At 35.7% G+C, this 11,393-nt stretch overlaps 2 protein-coding genes, 1 non-coding gene and 1 pseudogene across 3 annotated transcripts; 2 read left to right on the plus strand and 2 right to left on the minus strand.

Annotated features, from left to right (window-relative positions):
* Window positions 1-2,982: 2,982 nt before the first annotated feature.
* LOC113306864 lies at window positions 2,983-5,480 on the plus strand. The gene is given in 8 exon segments (XM_026555780.1): window positions 2,983-3,167; window positions 3,274-3,397; window positions 3,511-3,547; window positions 3,647-3,882; window positions 4,156-4,303; window positions 4,392-4,627; window positions 4,755-4,950; window positions 4,952-5,480. Coding segments are annotated over 7 exon segments (1,305 nt in total). The 5' UTR covers window positions 2,983-3,167; window positions 3,274-3,325; the 3' UTR covers window positions 5,332-5,480.
* Window positions 5,481-5,710: 230 nt separating this feature from the next.
* On the minus strand, window positions 5,711-5,781 carry TRNAG-GCC. The gene has a single exon. It is a non-coding gene; the product is annotated as a tRNA-Gly (tRNA).
* A 151-nt stretch (window positions 5,782-5,932) lies between these two features.
* On the minus strand, window positions 5,933-8,874 carry LOC113303147 (beta-glucuronosyltransferase GlcAT14A-like). The gene is made up of 4 exons (XM_026552147.1): window positions 8,144-8,874; window positions 7,969-8,044; window positions 7,761-7,876; window positions 5,933-6,566 (listed from the first exon to the last, which is right to left on the minus strand). Exons 1-4 carry the CDS (start codon window positions 8,811-8,813, stop codon window positions 6,058-6,060), a joined length of 1,371 nt encoding a protein of 456 aa, XP_026407932.1. The 5' UTR covers window positions 8,814-8,874; the 3' UTR covers window positions 5,933-6,057.
* Window positions 8,875-10,153: 1,279 nt separating this feature from the next.
* Window positions 10,154-10,331, plus strand: LOC113307385 (annotated as a pseudogene).
* Window positions 10,332-11,393: the final 1,062 nt, after the last annotated feature.

Genomic DNA, 11,393 nt, shown 5'->3' on the forward strand with positions numbered 1-11,393 from the left:
TTGAATCGAAATCGGTTTGATTCATAATCGTACAAAGTACTTATGCAAGAATCAATTCATGAACATTAAGCCACAGTTTGCAAATATTGTATTCCTTAAATCGTAAATGTTTTAGTTCATGAGTATGAGAATCATACATAACCGATTTTAGAACTTAACCACTGTATTTTCCAACTAGGTACGCGAACAACAGCTCCGTACCTTGGCCTAGTCAAGCCGTTCACGAACCCGGTTTGCGAACAACCGTTACGGACCCAACTCAGGTAAACCCGTTCACACACTAGGTATGCAAACAAGAGTTCCAGACCTTCTCAGGTAAATCCGTTCGCGTACTAGGTACGCAAACAAGAGTTCCCGACCTGAATCATTACAATACAGTTCACATACTAGGTATGCATACCGTGTTGTATCCAGACATTGGGTAATCATTTTAAACTCTCATTTCAATCATTAAAACATCCTTAGAAGACGATAGTGGTAGTCTCACACGTACCATTAACTTCAAGTACTTTTGAAGTGATCGAATGATCAATACGAAACTTCCCGAGCAAACATCAAATGACTGTCTCACGCAAATCATATAAGATGTTCAAGGTAATTTTCACACGATCTCATCTTTTGACTTAATATTTAGTTTCCAACAAATATATTATTTCCAACTAAACTCGTCAAGAATATGATGAACATAGCTAAAGCTAAAAGCTTCCAACACATATTTCGAGAAATATATAAGCGAGATAAACTCGGCTCGAAATATCAAATGTTTATAATGTAAAAGTCTATATAGATATACGACCTAGTCTCATTAGAAGATATAATAGAATAAAAATTTTACGTGATAGATAAGTTTTAATCTCCATAAACCTTTTGTTGATGAAGTTTCTCCAAGCTTCTCAGTAGATCTTCGTCTTCAATTGGACTAACACCGTGAAGTCTTGAGATCAACTAAAATTGACAAACAAGATTGAGATAGCAACGCTTGCGAGTTTGACAAAGCAGTGCTCTAACAAGGATGAATAATATAGTTGCAAGATGTCTCTTATTTATTTTATTCAACTAAGGTTTGCATAACTTAGATTCAAAGCTAAGTATTTTAGACTAAGTAATTCCTAAAATTATTGTTTACTTGCTTAACACTTATCTAAATATTCAAGGATTATATCACTACAGATCATTGGACAATGAATTGTTACCATTATAGTCAATCCTAAATTATAAACTCATTCAATGTTTAAGATCTCTATTGGATTTACCACCATATATGGTTATTGACATACAACACGCATTTCCCAAAATAAGGTTACTATTAACTTACCTAAGTTACATTCTTGTAATGCCACGATGAAACATACTCGCACGTATATTTACCAATGTAGGTATTAGGTATTTTCCTAAAGAACTAGTGTTTCGCGTTACAGATATTGTTGATGACGAAACTCTTAATAGAATATTTTCATGTGCTCTTTGGTCATCAAGTTTTCAATCTGCAGGGGTGATTGGAAGTTGATGTGATCCATCCTACACTTTCACAACCTAAATCTAACCAAATTACCAAATTTAACTTTGGAAGTAATTTTTAGGAATAGTTTTGACATCTTAAGTTGACAATTTCGGACTTGATACACCAAAGCGTGTCAGTTCTACTGAGAAATCCTCTAACAATATTTGTACCTGCTGTAATGAAGAATTGACATTGTGAAATCGGATAAGCTACTAAAAATTTGTTTAGTAAAAGAGAGAGGAATAAATGTTTATTCATAAATATCCTTAACATAGTGGGTGTGTAGTATCCAACAAATTTTCAACCGGACACCTGCACCAATTCAAATTTTGTGTATTGGATTCAAAGATCTTGGGTCGGGCATTGACCTTAAAATAAATCAAATAGGCAGGAACGGGTCAGCGGATTTGGTTACAAATGCTCGCCCGGACAAATTGCAACCTAAAAACAGCTATTTAATATTAAAAAAAAAAAAAACTGGCTAGCCGCCTCCTTGGCTTTGATATCAAGAATGAAACCCAATCATTTTGGTAAGCAATATTTGATATAAAGATAGAGAATTTGTACATTTTATTTTTTTAACGGAAAAGATTAAAGATTTATTGAAAAATGATCAACTGATAATGACCGGTGAAAGCTTGTTAATCTAATTGCACCCTATTAACTGAATATCTAAAAATATACAAATCCAAACACCAAAGAATAATGGTCAACCTCAACGAAAAAGATAATTCTGATGTAGTCTTTTATTTTCTTTCAAAAGTTCTTCGATTTTGTTCCCTCCAAATAATCCAACACACTAAATAAGGATCATGTTGTTGCGTGGTGACAACCTAAAGTTCTTCTTTTTTGATAATCAAACCATATTTATTTACAATTAAGAAACATTCACATGATGGTTTAAGAAAAATAACTAATGCATCATAAACATGAAACAAATACACAAAAATAAGATACACGACTCAAATAAATCGTGAAGAGAAAGAGCGATCTACAACGACAACAGTCAGTTCTCATACTTAGAGATTGAAAAAGGAATGATACTCGGAATTATAGTTCGCCCGTCTGGATTCTTTTTTTCTTCTTCGAAAAGAGATGCACCAATGAGAAAAGAGTGATTTGCCCAAACATTCTTCATATTTAAACTGGAAACCCAAGATCTATTTTTCTGTCTAAGAATAACTTAATCTTGACCACATCAGATCGCCAGTGTATATGTATCTAAGATAACTAATCGCGAAAAAATCGAAAAAAAAAAAACACTATAAAAGTGCAGACAAGAATCACCTAAACAAAAAAAAAGAAAAACCTAAAATAGAAAAAAAAATTTTAATTCAAGTTAGATATGAGCAAAGGGGAAAATATACAAAGATTTTTCTCTAGGGTTTAAGCAGGGGAAAAAGCAGTTAGAGCCCGCCCCTCGAATTTGGGAGTGCGCTTAAATTTTGAAATTTTCACTTCACCCGGGAAATTTGAATAGAAATCTCATCTCTTCCCGCGATAAGTATTTTGGAAAAATAAAAATGAAGAGTTATCTCGGAACTATCTAAGATGAGAGAGTCACAACTCACAGCTGGAACTCTTGGAAACCCTAATCAATCTCTAATTCTTAAAACAAAATATAAGGGAAAAGATGGAAATCTGACCGAAGAAGTACTGCCAATCTGTAAGTAAATAATATTTGCATTTCATTTCTTTATTTTTTGTAATTTTATTAATCTCCGTGGTTCTAGTTCTCGAATTCGAATTCTGATGGGAAATTGTAGTTTCAGTTTCGGAGTTTCGTTTAATCACTTCATAAACTAACCAAGCTCATAAATCAAGATGGCTGATAATTCACATGTCGATCCCCAATTTGGCGATGCATCATCCCTTGACAAGACATTCGATTCTGAGGTATATAACATCAAATACATATGTTACATTTAATACAAGAATTTCCTTGTATTCTCTTGTTTGAAGTCTAAGACATTTTAGTTCTCATTTGTATTTTTTTCCATCTATTATAGGTTCCAGGTTTCTCTTGCTCGTTCTCTTTACCTTCTGGTTTGTATCCAACCTCATAGAGCTTGTTTTTGTTCGACTCACTTCAGCAGTTTCTTTCAATAAATAGTGATTGTTTTGTATTTATGTTTGATTCATCAGAACCGATTGATGTTGGAAATTGGTTTTCTAGTTATATCTATGAATCTCCTGTAATTGAAACTAAAGAAGAATCAAACTGTCAAATTTGCGGAGAGAATGAAAGTGAGAAAGTCGAATTAGATTCTAAAATGATTGCTAAGAAAGAAGTGGACTTCGGGGAGCTTCAAAATCCTATAGACAAAGATGGTTCTGGTTTTGGTGTAGAAAGAGAACTGGAAAAGCAGGCAATAGACAAGGTAATGCTTTGTGCCATAAATATACACTAGCTTTTGGTCTTTGATTAGTTTTCATGCAGTTTGAGAACAGTAGGGCTTGCAATCAAGGTTAAACACAAACAAATTTTTTTAGTAGGACTCTTAATAGACACAATGACAGTGATTGTAAAACAAGAGACCTTCGTCAAAAGTTGAAGTTGACATCACAAATTGTTGCTGGTCCAGTGTTAACTGATTTCATTGACATCTATTTTACCAATCCCTTTGACATGTTTCTCCTCTTTGTATTTACAGGGTAAAAGTGATTTTCCGGTTCCTAAAATAGATGAAAATGAGAGCTTTCACGGTAATGTGGTGGAAGAACAAGGCCATAATCTTGTTCCATTTATAGATGACGTAGATTCTCCACAAAATGTTGATGGGAAATTCTCTTGCTCCTCTGGTTAGTATCAAATTCTACAGGGTGTTTGCAGTTTCTTCATGTAAGTTTCTGTTGAAACAATGAAACATAATGTAATCTTCTTGTTTAGATCTCTCTGAGCCTCCGGATATCAGAAATTGGTTCTCAAGTTATGTCTATGAATCTCCTATTCTTGATACTGGAGACGAAGTAAACGGTGCTGTTCTTGGAGATGGTCAAGTTGAGAAAGTTGGTTTAGGCAAAGTTTTTAGTAGGGAAAAAGAGGATGAGCATCAGAACCATTCTGCAGTCGGTTCTGTTTTTGGATGTGGAGATAACGAGCATCGAAACTATTCCGCAGTCAAGGTACTACTTTTGGCCTAGATTCTTTTCTTTTTTGAATGGTTAATTGCCTTATTCTTTACTTTTGCCTTGCAATAAAATAGACTTATCGTTATGATTCATTTTGTTCCTTATGCCGCTGAAATTGCAGGACATATGTATCAGTTGTATTACTAACACAAACGAAAACAGAAGCTTGACTGATGAAGTAGTGTATGAACATAATCTTGTTCCACCAAAGGATGATCCAGCTCCTTTTTTGCGCAATATAAATTCTCCTCAAATTTCAGATTCAAGAAAGAGAACTAAAAGCTCAAGTGCTAACTGTGAAGGAGAAATTTCGTGAGAGTAACATCTGCAAAGAGAACTCACAAGATTTAAGAAACAACAATCGATTTGTTCCAAAGAGACCACTTTCATGTATCAATAGCAAAGAAGAGGAAATACAAAGTGTTACGTCAAACGGTTTTGTTTCTACAAAGAAGAAACACCGTGTAAGTAAAATTGGTGGAAATGTTTTAGAGAGAACCACTAGGAATAATCAAGTTCTTGGTGAAATGCAAACAACAGTAGCAAGAAGGCCTTTTTCTGAAAGAACTAACATTTTTCCGAATGAGGCGGCTGCACAAGAGATTACTTGCAAATGGAAGTGCCCCCAGAAAAACAAGCCAGACCTTGGACATCCGATGAAGCAGCAACGACTTGAACGATGGATTCATCGAGTATAAGGGACAGAAGTGGTGTGACGCATTCACCCGACGTTTTATCATTGTACTTTCCTGAAATTGCTTATGCTGTTTAATATCTTGCCAGTGCATGTGTCGTCCCTTGTGTTACATGGACATGGTGAAATAAGTTCCACGGTGCCTTAAGAACAGCTGTTCATTTGGTATCCTTTTAATACTCTCCTTTCTTCTTCAGCTTTTAGTTATGTCTTTTACTTAACGAAGCAAATTTTCAAGGTTGCAAAGTGCCATATGAAGCGACAAATTTTTTTTGCAAAAAATGACAGAAGGGAACAAAAACTACAATTGCATTGCAGTTTAGTTATGGCATGTAGGCAGACGCTTTAAAGGTTGCAAAGTGCCATATGAAGCGACAAAAATTTGCACCAGCCGGGAATCGAACCCGGGTCTGTACCGTGGCAGGGTACTATTCTACCACTAGACCACTGGTGCTTTATGCTATTGACTGCATGTTGAAACTATTGACCGGGTAATAACTTGGATTGGACACCACCATATGGATTAATGTCCGAGTCCATTGCATTGGACAATCTCGACCAATTTAACTAGATTCCGAAAAGTAAAGTAACCATCACCTAGGTTTAACTTTAGAAGAGAAAATAGCTCATTTCTGTTTCTACAAATTCTAACATTTTACATGAACAAACTGAATACACAGTTAGAGAGAATACAAAATTATGGCAAAGGTGTTATGCAAATGGCAAACACTCATTCAACCATACATTGCCTGGACTGGAATGTCTGACTCGAAAGAAGACGAACAAGGAGCTTCTCAAGCCTGGTTGAACCAGGACCAGGCCTCACAATATCTACACTTCCCTTGACCATACATGGATCGTTGTAACTATGGTAATCCCCCAAACACCACCCACCAGGTAAAATCCTGCCCGGCCGACGCTTTAGTACCTCTTGATCGATGTGGTCGAGAACTGACTCATCTAAGATGAATCCTGTACCAAATACGGCTCCACTGTCAATCATCTCATCCAACTCATTAGCATTATTACTACCATTCAGTGATGAATGCCATTGCCATCGCAGGTTGTGGTTGACAATAGTCTTACTGAACTCCCGAGAATTACATGCAACAGTTTGGAAATAATTAACTTGTGAAGAAGGTGTGTTAGACAAGTACATCAGAACAGTTCTTGGTAAATTTTCAGAACCCACGATGCAATGTTCAACAAGTTTACGACTCAAAATAGTAGAAGCTGAACCTGCAGAAAAGAATATAAAAATATGGATGAGTCAAAAATGCAACCTTCGTTGATATATTCACCCACTGAATCATTGGAATTAGTAGTCATCTGAGTCATGTCAATAGATATCATTTTGTAATCTAATACATCTACAGATGAATATGTTTCCAGAGACAGCAATCCCCTTCCTCAAGGACCTCAATGAAGAGAACCAGCAGGAAGTAAATCCACGAATTTACAAAACTTCTTGCTGGTAGATTAAAGAAAACGGTAAAGATTTTGTTAAAGTACGACGAAGCAGGTTGGAAGAATGGTACAGGAAGGATTTTGTGGTTAGTCAGTTGGATTCAGTATATGCTCAGAGGTTTTAACCTCTGAAATATCAATTTTAACGAAATATGTGCTTTAATATAACTCAAAACAAATGAATACAGTTACTAATCTAAGAGATGTTCTTATTCTGCTGAAGATCATGTGTCATACTCATAGTCTAACTCAGCTGGATACAACAAGCATCAGCTTAAAGTTCCTACAATCAGATGCAACATAAGTTACATAACCCTGTTGCTGCTAACTCATACTAAATTGCTAATACAGGAAGTACATACGTTCTAAAAGAGAAGCAGAAAAACACAAGGTGTCTTGACATCATTGCTCCCTTTATATTCACCTTGATCAATACCCCCGCACCACAAGGGATAACCACGCATCAAGTTTATGGTATAGGGAGCAAAGAGTTGAAAGTCATCTTATCCGCACCACCTTTTAGCTTATTTGGGACACTGATAGCTGGAATATAGGTTGGCGGCAGTTTCCCTCAACATATGCTAGTTAACTTCTGATTCAATGTTGGGCTCCAATAAAGATATGCACCCTTCATTTCGAAGGTATCTACAAGGTTGGATAAGAAGAAAGCATAAACAAATAACTTAGAATAGACTAGACTAGATGACTCTCTCAACCTGGATCAGGGGATGTATCACTTAGGTGAGCTTAATTTGTGCCTAGTGTTCAGTAAGTGCAATAATTGGAGTTATCTGATAGATAATACTACCAGCAACACTTCTCCTAATTTCCTTAGTTTATTTATCACCACTCCCTCAATGTCCCTTGAGCAACATCATCATTTGTGCATATATAATTCGGCAAAAGGATCTTAAAAATCGGAACATTTTACCAATGAATAAAAGATAAAACAGAAAATTTTCTGACCTGTGAACAACCTGTACGCCTTAGGCAGCTCCCTCTTCTGTGTAGCATAGAAAATGTCACTATTCTCAGTAAGAAAGAGACCCTGGTCAACAACAATCTTTTTAATTCTCCGAGCTCTGCAATTGCCAACCAAAAACATTGTTAAGATAATTCATGCCCGTCGTGAGAGTCACTCAATCAGTGTACATTTAATTGTCAAAAGTCTTACTCTTTCCAACCAATGTAGCTGCTATGATTCAGAAAATTCAGATCTTTGGGTACGAAATACAAGATATGTAGAAGATCTGTTTGGTGCAGATTATTAGTTACAACCCATACTACTCATTAACGAGAATGATAACAAAAATAAACAATAAATAGGGTTTGAGAGAATACATACTAACCGTCTTGGGAAATAAGTGGATAATCGGAAGACGAAAGATTAATAAACCAATCCCAATTGGAAGAAAATCTTAGAAGTAGAGAAGCAGTATGGAGTATGGACGAAACTGAAGAAGACCCCTTAGGGTTAGAAAAATCAGGATTGCCAACAACATTAACGTTTTGAAGCGAATTAAAAATAGGGTTTGATTGGACAAAGTTAACAAGTTCTTCCCGTTGAGATTGTGGAGCAGTAAGATCAAGATGAAGTAGATATTGATTCTTTGGGTGATAAATTGATTTAAGAAGTCTAAAGATTCTATCGTTTTCACCATTTGATCCAGTTATTACATATGCAATTGAAGGTAGTGGTGGTGCATTTGGTTTTAATTTAGAAACAAGTGATTGAATCTGAATCTGGGTTTTTTGTTTTCTGTTGAGGATAGAAAAAGATGAAGATGATGAAGGAGAAGAGGAATACGAAAGAATGAAAATTAGAGATACTGATATGATGGATAGTAAGCAGTAAAGGCTCCTTCTTTTGCTGCTTTCATTCTTGGCGGTGGTGGTGGTGGGAGTATTTGCAACTTCATTCCCCATTTGCTTTTGTTTTTCAGTTTTCTGTTTACCTGTTTTAGAGGTTTTTGTAATAATGTGCAGTTGGAACTTGGAATTGGTAGAAAATGAAGTCATATGTTAATGTCATCGACTTTTTTTTTTTCGGTTGTTTAATGGTAATGTTTGGCAAGGCTGTTGATGGAGGTGCCAGAATTAGTGGGGGTGTCCCAAGCCAAGGCAAAATTTATTTTGTTTTATCTTGATTTTGCTACACCCTCACTTAATCTGGTACCCTGTTAACAATGTTGAAGTTTCTAATGCATTTTTACCTCGACAATGTGCATTTCCAAACATCAACATTGCTAATAGGGGTACCAGATTTAGTTGTTGTCTCTTTAGCCGAGTCGCAAACTTATGAACTTCTTGGTCACCAGTAGGAGTAACACCCAGTTACAATATGCTTGCTTAGCACAAATCCCTTGAGCTTTGGAATTTCAATCCCACTGACAGCCCACCAACTTAATTTTTAAATTAGTTTGAGCACTCGTGTGTGATGTGTTGACTGGTAGTTACACGACCAAAATTTATAAAGCATGATCATATCTTGACAGTGCCGTGCAGTGGCATAAATCCAAAGCAGGAATTATAAGCATTGACTATAACTTTAGTTTCTCAGTTGAAAGCTTATTTAGTCATCACTCCCCAACTTTATGAGAAGTGTCAAACTATCTAATCAGCAATCAGGCATTTGGGAACGAGTCTAAAAGTATTGAAATCATATTCTCTTTTTTCCTCACTCTTTAATCCAAGAAAAAACCCAAGCCACCGTCCTTTTTCAGTTTAGATCTAGTTCCATTTGGAGTTGGATTTGAACAGGGTTTTCTTAATTTTTTACTTTCAAATAGGTTAGTAGGATTAGGATTTAGTTTTATCGTTTTTTTTAATGTTTTGTTGTTGTTTCGCTTTTCCCTTCCCCTTCCTAATGATGTTATATGTGTTCTTGTAACATTTTTTCTTGGTCTCCATGTTCTTCTTGATGTTGGAAATGTTATGGTGAAGAGCTTCTTCAAACCACACTGGCAAAAATTGAATCTCGTTTTCAACAAAAGAGATCTTAGAATTCCGTTGGTTTTACAAGTTGTCAAACTTAATATGAGCATCACACTCTATTGTTTTGAGACTCATCTCTTTCTTAAGAAGAATATCTATCAAATTGTGGGATTTTATTCCAACCACCATCCTCTTTTGGATTAATCGAATCTCTACATGCATTTGAAACTTTTTCCGGTATTCCAACTCTCTTCTCAAAGGAATATTTGAATATAGTTTTCATTACTTGTAATCTTGTTCTTGATGTTCTTGACCATGATGTAATTGATTTGAAGCTATGAATAAACATAAAGCATTTAAAAAAAAAAATTAAAAAGAAAAGAAGAAAATAATGAGTCTAATATAACCACTATCTAATTAGGCATTTATCTTTCTCGACCTTTTGGCTGACATCAAATGTAGTATTTTTTTCTTATCATTGTAATATCTGATATGTGGCTCACACGATATTAAATTATTATTTTTTTTTCATGGGAGAGCTCCCATTACAGTTGATTGTTGTTAGGGTTCTTGAAGATACATCAAACTCATACCTTCACGATGTCCTTGATTATGGAACACAATCTCAACTATCACTTCGTTCTTTGATCTCCGATCAGGTTTCTGACGACGTAATGGTTTGGTTTCCTGATTATCTTCTAAGTCGGTTGCGATTAATGGAGGTTTAGAAGAGAATCAGAGAGAGGGGAGAGAGAATTATTGAATTCAATTTTCTATTATCAGAATGAACTTTTTTACATCATCAGCCTCTCCAGCTATTTATGCGTGATATGAACACGACAATTACATGTTAGATGACATAGCACGTTACAACTTGGACTTGATAGTTTCTCGCCTTGTGCTTGTATCTACCCGGGATAGCCTTCTTAGCTTCGCATCTGAACTCAGGTCTTCCGCGTCCAGCTCCTTATTTCTGTCTTGTTTAGTCGTCTATGGCTCGGTTATTGGACATCTTTTCCAGGTCTTCGACGCCTGACCTTGAGTTTTATCTCGTGTCTTAGCTATATGACTCTTGAGCTTTCAGTTCTTGGGTAGATATTGCATTTTTTCATCTACATATTTTTCCTAAGTTTAATTTAAGTAAGTCTGAAGACTTCTTTTATTAAACTCTAGTTATTTTTTGTTTTAATAACTCGTGGCTTTATTTTCTTCAGCTCTTAGCTAGTGTTTTCGGTAGATCATAGCGTTCTGTGCCACATGCATGAGTTGGTTTCTTAGTTGGATGGGGCACCTGGGTGTCTCTTAGTTGGCTTCTTACTCCCCCGTTTTGGGTTGATTCAGGTGGGGTGGCGCACCTGAGCGCTTCTCTAGGTATGTACTTCCTTCAAAAAGTATCTATTCAAAGATACTTCATATCTAATTTTCTGCTCATCGATATTTTGTCTTTTCATGTCAGACTAGGTATCTTGTATAACCATAAAGGCTTTGTTACTTTTTTGCACCATGCTTTTTCTTTGAGCTGTATTTTGCTCAGTAATCGAGCTAATAAATTTCGTGCCGCTCAATTATTCTTTTTCTAAATGTTGTTTCATTCTGCTGTTAATTATTAGCGCAATTTTCAATTTTGGTATATTGCCACCTTCTTAGAATACCAAAAGTTTGGTA

Source organism: Papaver somniferum, chromosome 8 (genome assembly GCF_003573695.1).
Source record: "Papaver somniferum cultivar HN1 chromosome 8, ASM357369v1, whole genome shotgun sequence".
In the NCBI taxonomy this organism is placed as follows: Eukaryota; Viridiplantae; Streptophyta; class Magnoliopsida; order Ranunculales; family Papaveraceae; genus Papaver; species Papaver somniferum.